Source organism: Neofelis nebulosa, chromosome 9, assembly GCF_028018385.1.
Source record: "Neofelis nebulosa isolate mNeoNeb1 chromosome 9, mNeoNeb1.pri, whole genome shotgun sequence".
NCBI classification, from domain to species: domain Eukaryota; kingdom Metazoa; phylum Chordata; class Mammalia; order Carnivora; family Felidae; genus Neofelis; species Neofelis nebulosa.
This window is the reverse complement of record NC_080790.1, coordinates 115443745-115458659: the sequence shown is the minus strand read 5'-3', so window position 1 is coordinate 115458659 and position 14915 is coordinate 115443745. Positions and strand designations below refer to the sequence as shown.

The following is a 14915-nucleotide window of genomic DNA, read 5'->3' as shown; positions in this document are numbered from 1 at the left end:
AAAAACAAAAAATAAAAACCACCACCATCGGGATGTTTAGGAAAGGAGTTTCCTGGGACCCCTGGGTGGCTCCGTCGGTGAAGCGTCCTACTTCAGCTCAGGTCATGATCTCACGGCTCGTGAGTTCAAGCCCCACGTCAGGCTCTGTGCTGACAGCTCGGAGCCTGGAGCCTGCTTTCGACTCTATGTCTCCATCTCTCTCTCAAAAATAAATAAACATTAACAAAAATTTTTTTTAATTAAAAAAGGAAAGGAGTTTCCCTCTGTGCCTGCAGTTCATGCAGTGCCCCTGCTGAAGAACGATGGGCATAGCCAGCATGGGTGTAGATGTGCCCATCCTTGCAGGTGGCTTCTTGGCATGTGAGCTGGTGGAGAGGGCTGGCAGTCCTTGGTTCACATTTTGCCTGTGCCACAGGCTGGTGTGATCTTGGGCCAGTCCTTCCCCTGCCCCGTTTCTCCATTTCCTAGGCTGTGAAAGGGACCTGATGTCAGAGTGGCTGAACCGAATGCCATAACGCTGCCTCTGAGCCAGTATGCTGTCAGTGGGGAGCAAAGGGACACACGCTTGTTCCTAAGGCATTAATTGGGTTTCCCTGCCCTTTCTGGATCCCTGCTCAGCATCCCAGAACCAGGCCCACGTATGATTCATGGAGAACCCAACCCCTAGAGAAATTTCCCATTGTGTTCAGGGCTCAGGGGTCACGCAAGCAGGGTTTCTGGAGGTTTGGAACTGGATACCACTAGAATATATGCTCCAGGGGGGCAAGAGCCTTGTGCTTCTCGTTTACTTGGTGCCCCCGGTTCCCAGCACGGGGCCTGGCCTACAGTAAGCCTTCAGTAAATACTAGCAGACCCAAGCAAGTGGTGGCCTCTTCCTGCCTCAGTTTCCCTTTCTGTTCTGCTAGGCCATGAGCTCTGCAAGAGCACAGATGAGCCCAGTTTACCTGAGTCCTCAATGCCCAGCAAAGACACTGACATGTGGAGAGGGTCCATGAATGCATAAACAGAGAACAAATGGATTGATGAATAAATCATGTCCCAAGAGAGTCAGAGCTCATGACGCAGGCCCTTCCTTCTCCCACCTCCCCTCCATAGTGGGTCCCTGGCCTCCCTCTGAAGGGTCCTGGATGATCCATCCCTCTGTCCCTCCTTGGTTGAAGTTGGCCACCAGGAACTCTGAGACTTCCTGGCTGTGTGACTTTGGACAAGTCACTCTACCTCTCTGAGCCCCTATCACCTCTTCTGCAAAATGAGGCAGATATGATGTACTGAAAGGGCTTTATGAGGCTTGGTGCCCGATTGCATATAGCTGGTGCCTGGAAGGTGGTAGGTACCCAAAGAAGCAGCCCCTCTTGTTGCCAGTGGCCTGGCCCTCTGTCCACGATGAGCTCTCTGACTCGAGTTGGCTGAACAATTGACTCTGGGAGGGACATGAGATAATCTTGAGCTGGGGCTACCTGAGAGGCATCAGAGGGTTACAGATCCCCTGAGACCCCTGCAGCTGTCCTTGGCAATTCGCCTTGGCCCTGCCATTCAGTGCCCTTTCCCCTGCCAGGAAGGCTCACGCTACAGCTGGGGGGGGGGGGGGGGGGCGGGCCTCGGCTGGGAGGCAGGCCGCTCCGCTGGAGAACTGTTCTCCTGATGCCCCTGTGATGGGAGAAGGGAGCTGGCTGCACTGCCAGGAGCTTCCACACCAGGCTGCCCTGGACCATGCCGTAGGGGCCCCCATGCCTTCACTGCCTGTCACTCATGGCTCTGGGCCTCCCGTCTCCAGGCTTCAATCAGATGGAAGATTTGCAGTTTTGATGAGAGGAGCAAATGAAACAATGCACTTTCGCCTCTGCCCCCGCACGCTCCTGAGGTTGTGCTACAGTAACTAGTAACTTTACTAGGAGCCAGCCCACGGAGGTGGGGAGCGTGCCGCAGGCCGCCTGGCGGAGCTTCTGAGAGTCTCTGCCTCTGCGCCTGGCCCTGCCACATAGTCGCCGTGGGACATGGACAGGTGACTTCCCTCTCTCAGCCTCCGTGTCCTCATCTGCAAAACCAGGGCGGCCACCTTCCTGGATTTCCGGGAGAAGCCTCTGACGCTGTGCCTGCGAAGGGTCTGGCTAAGTCCAGCCTCAGTGAGAGTGACTTCCCCAGGCACCCAGCCTTCCCAGACCTCAGTTTGCCCAGGTGTACTATGGAGATGATGATCCCACCCATGGCTTCAGGTCATCGGGAAGGTTCCATAAAACCAACCATGTAACCCACCTAGCACAAATATATATTGCTCATTTAGCTCGTTATTACGGGATTTTGTGCCGCTAGTGGGCAAAGCCAGCCAGGATGAGACCCTGCCGCCGCCCGCCCTGCCCCCTGCCCAGGGCTTCTTCCTCTGGCCCACAATAGGAGGCTCGTACAGGTGGGACCAGAGTGACCTCCCTCCGGTTTGCCAGGTCAGAGCCGCACTCCCAGTGTCTGGAGCGCAGGGAGGGGATGGCCACGCAGCACCTGCTGCCAGCTACCTGACCGGCTGAGTCTCCAGGAAGCCGCGGTGGAGGCTGGGCCTTGGGGTTTCGGCTAAGCCCTGGGGTGCTGAGCAGACAATGAACTTTGGTCTTCTCCTGAAGTGCCCCTGTGCAGTCTCCCAGTGCCCCAGCGTCTACTTTTCTGGCCACACAATGTCAGAGCGCCGAAGGAATGCCCCAGCCACAGAAAATAGCTTTATTGGTTTTTTTCAGGCTGTAAAAGTAATTCTTGTTCATTGCAGAAAAAAAAAATCAGAAAAGCGTAAATTAAGAGCACCCCAAATCCCAAACTTTTGGCTGCTTTTGTGCATATGCACATAAAGATATAGATTGTTTTACAAAGATCGACTCTTATGATACACGCTTTAAAAATTGAAATGAGAATACTTGATTTTTTAAATGTTTATTTATTTTTGAGAGAGAGACAGAGCATGAGCAAGGGAGGGGCAGAGAGAGAGGGAGACACAGAATCCAAAGCAGGCTCCAGGCTCCGAGCTGTCAGCACAGAGCCCAACACGGAGCTCGAACCCATGAGCCATGAGATCATGACCTGAGCCAAAGTCAGACACTTAACCGACTGAGCCACCCAGGGCACTCAGGTGCCCTGAGAATACTTGATTTTTAACTTTTTTGTTACAAAATATGACACAGAATGACCATACAAAATAATTGTTCAGTTGACATATTATTATAAGGCAAACTTCTGGAACCACTGCCCAGGTGAAGAACTCTGCCAGCCACCCTAGAAGCCTTCAGTGTGCCCCCTCACCCTACCCCACCACAAAGAGTTACTGTTAGCCTTTTTCTTTTTTCTTTTCTTTCTTTTCTTTTCTTTTCTTTTCTTTCCTTTCCTTTCCTTTTCTTTTTTTTTTTTTTTTAAATAATCTCTCCTCCCAGCATGGGGCTTGAACTCATGACCCTGAGATCAGGAGTCACATGCTCTACTGACTGAGCCAGACAGGTGCCTTTTTTTTTCTTTCTTTTTTTAAAGTAAGCTTTATGCCCAACGTGGGCCTTGAACTCATGACCCAGAGATCAAGAATCATGGTCCACCGACTGAGCCAGCCAGGTGCCCCACTGTTATCCTGACTTTTAAGGTCATCACTTTCTTGCTAGTTATCACTCAGTGTGAATCCCTAGATACTATAATTTTGCCTTTAAAAAAAAATCTCTTTTAAGTCCCTTTTAATCTATAGATGTATTTTTTTAACTTTTTTTTTTTTTTTACAAAACATGACAGTATATCTTAGACCTTGTCCATGTTAGTAAATGTGACTCTCATTTTTATTTTTATTTTTTTCAATGATTCCATTGTTCCATCCCAGAGTTGAACATAACTGACCGGTCCCCCCCACTGATGGACACTTAGGTTACACTTTTGCTGTTACAAACAATCCTATGCTGGAAATCTTTATACCTATCTTTTTATGCACTTGAGTAATTCTTAGAAGAAATTTCTGGAAGTAGAGTCATGGGTCCAAAGAATAGGTTTGTTTGGTTTTTTTTTTAACAGTATGATTCACTTGCCATCCCATTCGCCCATTTGAAGCACACAACTCAATAGTTTTTCAATGGTATGTTCAGAGTTGTGCAATCATCACCACCATCAATTTCAGAACATTTTCATCATCCCAGAAAGAACTCCACACCCATTTCTTCCCAGTCCCTTCCCCCTACCTCTAGGCAATCACTGCTGTAAAAGAGTCTGCAAGGTTCACCCATTGTGGACACTTCATGTAAATGAAACCATACAATGTGCGATCTTTTGTGACTGACTTCTTTCACTTAGCATATATTTCAGGGTTTACCCATGTCACAGCACGTATCAGTACTCCTTTCCTTTTTCTTGCAGAATAATATTTCTGTGTGTAGCTAGACCACATTTTATCTATTCATTCATCAGTTGATGGGCATTTGGGTTGTTTCTACTTTCTTAGCTATCATGAATAATACATCTGTGAACATTCATGTAAGATTTGGGATGAACATATGTTTTCCCTTCTCTCAGATCTGTACCTCCCAGGTATAGAACTGCTGGGTCACGTGGTCATGCTACTTAAGATTTGAGGAACTCCCAGACTGTTTTTCTTTTTTTCTTTTTTAAAAAATTTTTTTTTACGTTTATTTATTTTTGAGACAGAGAGAGACAGAGCATGAACAGGGAGGGGCAGAGAGAGAGGGAGACACAGAATCAGAAGCAGGCTCCAGGCTCTGGGCTGTCAGCCCAGAGCCTGACGCGGGGCTCGAACTCACAGACCGCGAGATCATGACCTGAGCTGAAGTCCGACGCTTAACTGACCAAGCCACCCAGGCGCCCCTCCCAGACTGTTTTTCAAGATGGCTGCACTGTTTGCATTCCCACCAGTAGCGCGTGAGGGTTCTGATTTCTCCACATCCTTGCCAACACTTTTCACTGTTTTTTTTTTTTTTTTGATTACAGCAAACCTACTGTGTGTGAAGTAGCATCTCATGGTTTTGATTTGCATTTCCCAAATGGCTAGTGATTTTCAGCATCTTTTCATGAGCTTATGGACCATTTGTATATCTTCTTTGGATCAATGTTTATGCAGATCATTTGCCCATTTTTAAATTGGGTTATTTGTCTTTTAGTACTGAGTTGTAAGAGTCCTTTATGTATTCTGGTTACAATTCCTTATCCAGATATATGGTTTGCAGATATTTTCTCCCATTCTATGTCTTTTCACTTTTTTTTTCCTTTTTTTAAAAAATATTTTATTTTAAGTAATCTCTACACCCAACGTGCCTCGAGCTCACAACCCCGAAATCAATACTTGCACGTTCTACCAACTGAGCCAGCAGGCGCCCTGTCTTTTCATTTTCTTGACGATGTCCTTTGCAGCACAGAAGTTTGTTATTTTGATGATGTCCAATTTACCTGTTTTCTTTTTGTTGTTGTTGCTATGCTTTTGCGTCATATTATCGACTAATCCTAGGTAATGAAGATTCAGGCCTGTGCTTTCTTCTAAGAGTCTTATAGTTTTAACTCTTATATTTGGGTGTAAGATCCATTTTGAGTTAATTTCTGTGTAGGGTGTGAGGAAGGTGCCCAGCCTCCTTTTTTTGCAATGTGGATATCTAGTTGCCCCAGGCACCATTTGTTGAAAAGACTGTCCTTTCCCCACTGAACTTTCTGGGCACTCTTTTTTTTTTGTTTTTTTTTATTAAGTTTACGTGTTTATCTTGAGGCAGGGGGTGGGGGACAGAGAAAGAGAGGGACAGAAAGAATCTCAAGAGGGCTCCACACTCAGCATGGAGCCTGATGCGGGGCTCAATCCCATGATCCCATGACCGCTAGATCATGACCTGAGCCAAAATCAAGAGTCAGACGCTTAACCGACTGAGCCACCCAGGCGCCCCTGTCTGGGCACTCTTGTTGAAGATTAATTGTCTGTAAATGTGAGGGTTTATTTTTGGACTCTCATTCCGTTCTGTTAATCTACATATCTATTCTTATGTCAATACCACACTGTTTTAACTACTGTAACTTTGTAGAAAACTTCCTATGGTTTCTCCAACAATGTTCTTCTTTTTTCAATATTGTTTTGGCTCTTTGGGGTCACTTGAATTTCTCTAAGAAATTTAAGATCAGCTTGATAATTTCTGCAAAGAAGCAAGTTGGAATTTTGTTGGAGATGGTATTGAATCTAAAGATCAATTTTGGGAGTCTTGCCATCTTAACAATATTGGGTCTTCAGATCCATGAACATGGGATGTTTTTCCATATATTTAGGTCTACGTTAATTTCTTTCAACAGTATTTTGTAATTTTTAGAGTATAAGTTTTATACTTGTTTTGTTAAATTATTTGTAAGCATTTTATTCTTTTATGCTAATATAAATAGAATTAATTTCTTAATTACATTTTGAAGTGTTCATTGCAAGTGCACAGAGATACAGTTGACTTTTTTTGTATATTCATCTTGAATGCTGCAACCTTGCTGAACTCATTTTTTAGTTCTAAATTTTTGTGTGTGGATTCTTTAGGATTTTCTATTTACAAGATCATGTCACCTGAAAATAGAGATAGTTTTACTTCTTCCCTTGCAATCTGGATGCCTTTCCCCACCTTGTTTAAGTATACTGGCTGGAACTTCCAGTAAAATGTTGACTAGAAGGGCAGGAGTGTACATCATTGTCTTGTTTCTGGTCTCAGGGGGAAATCACCCAGTCTTTCACCATTAAGTGTGATACCCAATACTCTCTGTAGGAAGGCTCATTTTAGGCTTTCCTGAAAGGCTGGTTGGTTAGAGCCTCACTATTAGCAGCATATGAGAGGGACCCCAGTCCCTAATCTCCTTGTCAGTAGCTCCAGGTTTTAGAGGTGAGGAGCCCAAGGCCAGAGAGCAGAAGTGTTGCATACATCATCACACAGTTGCTCAGCTACCTGCCATTCCAATTGTCTTTGGTCACTGGGGAGTGAGCCTCTGGGACACTCAGTCTTCCCTCCCCTGATGGAGATGCCTCGCGACCCACCAAAAGCAGCCACTGGTGCAGAAGGAGACCTGGCTTCTGTTCTGGACCTGGCCACGGACTTAATGCATGACCTTGAGCAAGTTACTCCCCCTCCACACCCCTTGCAGCCCCAGGCCTTGGTTTTCCTATCTGTGCAGTGGGAGAGGTGGTTCAACTCTGAAGTCTCCACGTCTGACCCGTCTGACCGTCCACCCTTAAACCTGGGCTGCTTCTGCCACTGCCCAGAGTGGCCACCAGAGGGCACCCCAGACCAGCATTTGGCCCAGCTAGGGCACAGGGGGCCCTGGGGAGGCTGAGAAGCAGGGTGTGTTTTTAAGGAGCTGCTAGCTTTGCTTGCTCAGGCTTCCTTGTGGCTACACCTGCCAGGCCCTGTGCCTCATTCCTCTGGATGAGCCCTGGTCTCTGAGGAGGGAGGATGGAGACATCACCCCCAAGGCCAGTGACCTTGCACTCATCCCTGACTGCCTTGGTTTGGCTGCCTAAGGCCCAGGCATCCGGTGTCAGGGCCAACAGCCTTGAGTGTCTCAGCCGGGAAAGGTTTCTACTGTCTCTGGGCCCCTGTGGGCACCGCATCCTTTGCCTACTGCATTTCGTGGCAGTACAAAGCCTCCCTCCTGGTGAGTTCCTGGCCACCTGGAAGGGAACAATTACAGCCCCTTTAGGACATGGATGGATTCTTGCCGGGGGTCCTGGACAGTGTAGCATCTGAAACCACACCCTCTGGGACTCCCAGATTCCTCAAGAGACCGACTCCCCAAACCTCAGAACTAGGCACCTTAGGCATCAGAGACCACCCGACACTCCCCAGGGCAGAGTATCTGACCCCCGTGGCGAAGGATTCTCCTGGGAGCACCAGAGGGGTTCCAGCAGCCCTCTCTAGCCTCCCCCCGATGCTGATTGTACCCTCCAAATAGAAGCAGAACTTTTGCTTTCAAATCGAGCTCCCAGTCAAAGCAGCAGCTCTCAGCCCCTCGCGTGGAAGGACACTGGAGCACGTGCCCAGATGCCCGCCACGTTTGCCTGGAGCCCCCATTATTGTTGTGTCTTCCCCCCCTTCCACACCGGGTCCTCTTGAAGGCAGAGTGAGTGTCCAGTTCCCCTACGTCCACTTCAGGGTGGCTGGCTCAGGACTTGGCGTCCAGTAGAGAAGCTCAGCAGGTGTCACCATGGGAACCCTGACCCCATCGTCTCCCACTCCGGGGACCAGGGCTGCCTCTGCCCCTTTCTGAGCCGTACGACTTTGGGCAGGTCACTTAGGTTTCTGCGCATCCACTTTGTTTTTTCTTTGTTCCTCTACTTCCCTCAAGCGGTCACGGGGGTCAGAGCAGAGATGAGAGCCGTGGTGTGAAGGGTGACCTGCTCTCCCTGTGTCTGACACAGGGACACAGGCCCTTATCACCCCTGCTGCAGCTGTGGTGTCAACCAGGAGGTCACATGGAAGAGAGGTGGACAGCAGGCCACATGACTCCCTGGGATTTTCAAATAATGGCTGGCGTTTTCTGGGCCCCTTCTGTGCACCAGACATTGTGCTGAGTAGCTCACCTGGGTCATCTCTCTTGATCCCTTCAGCGACCCTGTGAGGAGGACACATTACTGTCCTCAGCTTTGCAGATGAGGAAACCGAAGCATGGAACGATTAGCTACCTCGCCCAAGGTCCCACAGTTGGCAAAAGGTGGGGCTGGGGCTTGGGCCTCCGGCCTCTGGAGCCCACGCTCTTAGCCACTGGGCCACTTCCTGCCTTGAGCAGATGTGGGGCTGGGACGGGCAGTTTGGGGTCTTTTTGTCCATGACATAGGAACCTCCAAGGACCACAGATCCTCGGTTCTGATCCTCTTTTCTAGACTTGTGTACCGAGACCAGAAAGGAACCCCTCCTCTCAATCTCTGTCTCTCTCTCTCACACACACACCAGGGCCTATGGGGCAAAGCAGGACCCCAGCGACAGCAGGTGTTGTCACAGCAGGGAAATTGGGTAATCCTCAAAGCCCCTATGAGTCTCAGAATCTGTGATTCGAAAAGTCATCTCGGGGTCTCGTCCACAACAGCCAACCTCCCGTCTTGGTCGAGCTCATTTGCCCAACTCGGGGGTCTTGGGAGAGGGTGAAAGGAAGTACCTCAGAGGCTCAAAACGATGCCCACCCTCCAGCCCAGACACTGGGCACCAGCAGGCTCCTCCTCCCCAACGCCCGGGCCCTTATCAGGAAAGCAATTTGGGTTGGTGGGGAGGGGGAAGTCCGAGGCCCCGGGCTCCAGCAAGGTGGGTAGGAGAGATAGGGAAGTGGGGAGGGGGCCGTGGGGCCCTGCTGGGAGGGCCTGAGGATGGAGGGGATGCCGGGAGCCAGCGCTGTCCTTGCTGGCCTGGCCTCTTGACATGGTCCCAGAGCTGCCTTCCCTCCTTGCCAGGCAAGGCGCCCGCACCTTTAATTAGCGAGCAGCAGCCTCTCCCCGATTCATCTCAGTCACTGTTTAATTAGCCGCGCACAAGGCACCCCTACCCCCCAGCTCTGGGTTGAGCAGCCTGCCTCTCTCACGGAGGCTGCCACCACCTCATGGTGTCCCCTCTCACACACACACACACCCCACCGTATTTATTCTGCTCCCCAGAAGGGGGGATGGGGCGGGCACGCCTGGCTGAAACCTCAAGGAGATTCTGGGCACTGACGCTTGTATTCAAAGCATCCAGCAAACATTATTAGGGCTTCGAGTCTGCGCCAGGCTGGCGCTGGGCGGAACCCAGGCTGGATGGGGGTGGCCGGCCGCCGTCCTGTCCAACTGTTCCAGAACGGCTTTTCCCTTTGGGAGGTGCCGGGACACCTCTCCAGCTGGTCCCAGGGTGTTGGGAAAAGCTTAATAATCCTCCCTGTTGCTCCCCCCCGCACCCTGCAACCAGAAAGGAACGATCGTTTCTTCCTTCGCCTCCCTGCCCCAGAGCCCAGCAAGCCCCCCGGAGAAGGCTGCATCCACTGCAGGGGAGAGGGCCCTTCCTCCAGCCGGGCCTCCGCAGTGCTCAGATCCCAGAGGCCCGGGCCGAGGCCATGGGCAAAGGGAGGCGGTGAGGCGTCTCAGTCCCGCTCTGGGGCCTTGGGGGCACAGGAGAGAGCCCACAGCCTGTGGCCGAACCAGCTGCCCTCTGTTGCCCTGAAGCAGGGTGGAGCTGGTGGCCCCGGCAGCCGCGCTCACACCCTTCTGGGCAGAGCCGGGGTGCCACCGCCTCAGGGCAGCCAGCTGGAGCCTGGAGGCTCAGGTTCCAGCAGCCCTGCGCCCCAGTCCCTCCTGTGGCTCCAGGCAAATCAGCCGCCCTGGGGCCTCAGTCCTGCCCACAGAAGGGTGCCGGCCCCCCTGCTCTGATATGGACTAGGGACACGGAAGGACTAGCGCTTTATCTGGTACTGACCGTCTGTGTGGCCGCGGCCAGCCACCAAACTGTGCCATGCCTCAGTTTCCCTATAATGTCTACCTCGTGGGCTGTCCTGAGGATTAAATGATTCACGATGTTTAACACACTCAGAACGGTGCCTGGCAGAGGGAGGAATCATTGGCTGTTTCTGCCATGATTTCCCCTGCTTTTACCGATCGATATTTATTGCCAGGTATGAGGGACTTGGTGGTGAGTAATATGGCAATCTCCCTGCCTTTCAGAGTTTTCCTTCCGGTGGGGGAGGCGGATGAAAACAAGTAAATAAAGGAAAAGTGCAATTTCATCCGAACAAAGTCTGCGGTTTAGTTAATAGTAATGTGCCGGCGTTAACATCTTGGTTTTAACAGATGTACCATGGTCAGGTTAAGTGACGCGGTGACGTGGAGAAAAGTGGATGAAATGTATACAGCGACCCTCTGTACTGTCTTTGCAGCTTTTCTGTGAACCTAAAATTATCCTTCCCCCAAAAAAGTTTATTTAAAAAATACAATTTCGGGTAAGGGTAAGTGCCATGAAGAAAATAAACAGGGCTAAGATAGAAGAGGGTGTGGGGGCCGTTGTAGACAGGGTGGGGTCTAGGAGGGTCTCTGTGAAGAAGTGACACTTGGGAGAAACTGAGTGATGGGAAGGAGCCAACCTTGGGAGATGAGGGAAGGGCCTGCCCCAAGCAGACCGACCGGCAAGTGCAAAGGCCCGGAGGCAACCACTGCCTTGGGAGGTTTGCAGTGCACCCGCTGGGTGGGAGAGGCTCGATGTGGGGAGATGCGTTCAGAGGAGGAAGTAGCTTCCCTTCAGCATCATTTTGCCCTTTCAGAGGACAGGAAGGAAGGAGACTCGGCAAGAGCCTGTACCTAGCACTCTGGTACCTCTTTTTCTTTTTTTTTTTTAAAGTAAGCTCTACGCCCAACACGGGGCTTGAACTCACGGCCCAGAGATCAAGAGTTGCACGCTTCACCAACTGAGCCAGCCAGGCCCCTCTCTAGTAGCTCATTTTAGTCTGTAACTTAGTTACCCCGTGGGGGCAATGTGGTCATTTCGCTTCTAGACAAGCCGGTGGACAGGTGGAGACTTGGCCCATGTCACAGGCCTGTGCTTGGAAGGAGACACCTCCTGGGTGTTGAGGTTGTGCTGGGGTCTCGCTGGGAGACACGGAGCGGGTCCAGGCCTGGGTGTGGCTACGGAGGGGTGGGCCAAGCCAGGCACCCTGTGGATGGGGTCTCTGGCCAGCATGAGACCATGTGTCACGGCAAGGGAGCACCTCTGTGTGATAGTTACGTAATCCACTCCAGTAACAGTAACACCACACGTATGTCATACAAAATTCTGGAAGTCCAAAACAACAGATAGGATGACAATTTAGATTCCCCCCTCCCCCCCCCAACTTTTCCTCCCCAGAGATGCTGTCTGAGACCCGTTCCTTGCGGTCTGGACGACAACTCTTGGACCACACCAGCGTACCATCGGCGGGCCCCCTGGTACCACCTTCCAGAAAGCCCTAGATGCAGGGCTGTCTTTTCTCATCCTCATCCCCAGCCTTGCCGTGTGTGTATTGAGCCCTTCCCGTTAAGTCAGAGTGAACTGGGGCGCAGGCAGGTTAAGTCGCTCTCCCACAGGGTTCAGACTCAGGGACTCTCTGATAGCATTGTACCGATGAGGAAAGCGAGGCACAGAGAGGTTGTGCGACCAGCCCCCCGTGACTCTGAGCGGGTTGAGGGGCCGGGACCCGAGTCCGGCTGGCTCACTTCAGAACCCACTGCACCGCTGTGGCACCGTCCTGGGAGAAACGCCCCCGACTCTGGAGCCCACCGGACCCAGGACTGATGTCCACCACTGCCTGGCTGCATAGCCTCGGGCAAGTCACCGTCTTCCCTGCGATGCGGGGGGGGGCCCCCCAGGACAAAGAGAAGGAAGCTTTCCTCTCAGATGGCTTGAGGGTGAGTACAAGTGGTGGAGAGCTCAGGCGTGGGGCGGGCTCCGGGCACACTGGTCTCACCCCCGCTTGTCATGATGGGCAGGAGGAAGGGCACAACCAGGTGGGTGCTTCAGGGGGCCCTCAGCTCAGGTGGGGCCTTCCTTCCCTGCAGCTGTGCAGACAGAGCAGGGGGTCGGCCCACGAGAGGGATGGGTGGAACCCTCTCCCCACTGCCTCCCAGCACGCAGCCACGCTGCTGACCCAGGAGTTCTGAGGAGTCAGGAGAGGGGAGGGGAGTTTCCAAAGGTTTGTGTGATGCCCGCCCCCCCCCCCCACCCACACACAGGCTGAGCACCAGGACCCTGCGGGGGTGGGGAGGTGGCTGGGGCAGGATGCAGAGGAGGAGGCCGCAGCCAGAAGCGGGCACCCAGGTGCCAGCTTAGGCTGGATTCCTGGGGGTCTCCATACTGGCAGTGTGACCTCAGGCTGGTGGGCTGGCCTCCAGCCAGGCAGGCTCAGAAAACGGATTCATCTACCTGCCCTGCCCACCCCGGGATGATCAGAATGTTGGGGGCTAAAACAATCAGATTCTCCAGGACAAACCCAAATGCCAGTTTTTTTCATCTGCAGTGTGCACCAGACTGTTAGGGGCCAGACTATTTTAGTCCCCCATCCGGTTCCCTTCCTCACACCCTAGGCCCTGAGAACCTGGGTTAGTAATGACAAGGGGGCCCTGGGATCTAGGTGTAGACCGAGGTCTTGGAGTGATCTTAGCCAGGCTGCATCAGAACAGCACCGTGGAGCGGAGAATGCTGGGACCGGGGAGGCAAAACCACACTTGGGTTTGCCGCCCAGCTCTGCTGTGTCCCTGGGCATGCTAACTCACCACCGTGAGCCTCATTTTCCCCATCTGTAAAACGGGGCTGTTATCAGGCCGAGACCTCACCGCAAAGATAGAGCTTCTGACACAATGCACAACCTGTAGTAGGTGCTCAATAAATCACTCTCCTCCACTGACTAGCCAAGTAATCTTGTTTTCCAAACCCTACGGGGCCTAGAGACAAACTCTGGCACTTGTCCTGTATTCACACGGCCGTCTGGGATCTGTACTTTGGCTGCCAAATGCTGGAACATTTACTAGAAGATGGAAGAGATGATTTGCAAGTGGTGCTGTCCCTGCTAATGGGGCTTGGTGGTCACAGGGCCTCCTCTGCAGGTGCCAGGAGTCTCCTGAGCCTGAGACACCTCTCTCTTGCCCGAGGCTGGGCTTGCCCAACTCACAGAGGTTTCTCTTTGGCAAGTCCTTTTTCTCAAAGGCTCCTGACAAGACAAGACGCCGCCTTCTGTCCTGATGATGCCTGGGTGTTGCGTGTGGTCTGTAAGAGCCGAGGCTGCTGCGGAGGGTGGAAGGGGGCTGGGTCAGTTCTTGCCGGGCATCCTTGAGGGGCCTTCACGCTCCGATCCCCCCCTGACCCGTGGAGCAGGGCTGAGGGCACATGGCAGGGCGACGCTCGCCTGTGGGCCAGCATGACCGTGCTTGAAAAACTGGGGGTTTCTGAGGGGGTTTTCAAGGCAAGGAGGATGATTTTTAGAAAACGTTCTGTCTTTTCTGTGAGGTGGAAACTGTGAGCCAGATATGACCTTGACCATCAGTGTTTTTCCAGGAAGATGCTAAATTGATATTGGGCTGAAAAGGGCATTCGTGGTCAAATAAATTTGGGAAACACCACCATGAACATCCGATGGGCTTCCTCACTGCAGGTTTCTCAGGCCCTTTCCTGAGCATTTGCTAAGGGCAAGGGCTGTACCTACTCAGCAGCCAGGCCTGTTGGATGGTCATGTTCTTTTCAACCGTCTTTTCTTTCTTTCTCCCTCCCTTCCGTCCTTCCTTCCTTCCTTCCTTCCTTTCTTTTTTAAATTTATTTATTTATTTTGAGAGAGAAAGAGGGAGAGCGTGAGCAGGGGAGGGGCAGAGAGAGAGGGAGACAGAATCCCAAGCAGGCTCCTCACAGCCAGCGCAGAGTCCGATGACGTGAGGTTCACACCCACGGACCGTGAGATCACGACCTGAGCGGAAACCAAGAGTCAGATGCTTAACTTACTGAGCCAACCAGGCGTCCCTCAAATTGTTTTCTCAAAAAGCATCTCGTGAGACTAGAGGGCTATGGAACTCACTTTGGGAAATGCCGAAACGGTTGAAAATTTCCCCCTCCTCCATGTATGAAAGCTGGAGGACATGAGGGGGAGATGGAGGCCAAATAAGTTGAAAGGACTTGGAGGATGTTCGAACATTTATTTTATTTTGTAAATGGTGTATTGTTTGTTTGTTTATTTATTTATTTATTTATTTATTTATGGGAGAGAGAGAAAGAGTGCATGAGCAGAGGGGAGAGGCAGAGGGAGGGGGGGGGAGAGAAAGAATCTTAAGTAGGCTCCCCGCTCAGTGCAGAGCCCAACTCGGGGCTCAATCCCATGACCCTGGGATCATGACCTGAGCTGAAATCAAAGAACCAGACTCTCAACAGACTGAGCCACCCAGGCACCCCTCTAACCTTTATTTTATTTTTTTTTAATGTTCATTT

General features: G+C 51.6%; 1 protein-coding gene across 1 annotated transcript; it reads left to right on the top strand.

Moving 5' to 3' along the window:
- The first annotated feature begins 302 nt into the window (after positions 1-302).
- On the top strand, positions 303-14663 carry LOC131486351 (uncharacterized). Its single transcript, XM_058686405.1, is given in 7 exon segments — positions 303-360; positions 2311-2404; positions 8384-8448; positions 8999-9207; positions 9209-9253; positions 9255-9367; positions 9369-14663. Coding segments are annotated over 7 exon segments (693 nt in total). The 3' UTR covers positions 9478-14663.
- The last annotated feature ends 252 nt before the right edge of the window (positions 14664-14915 follow it).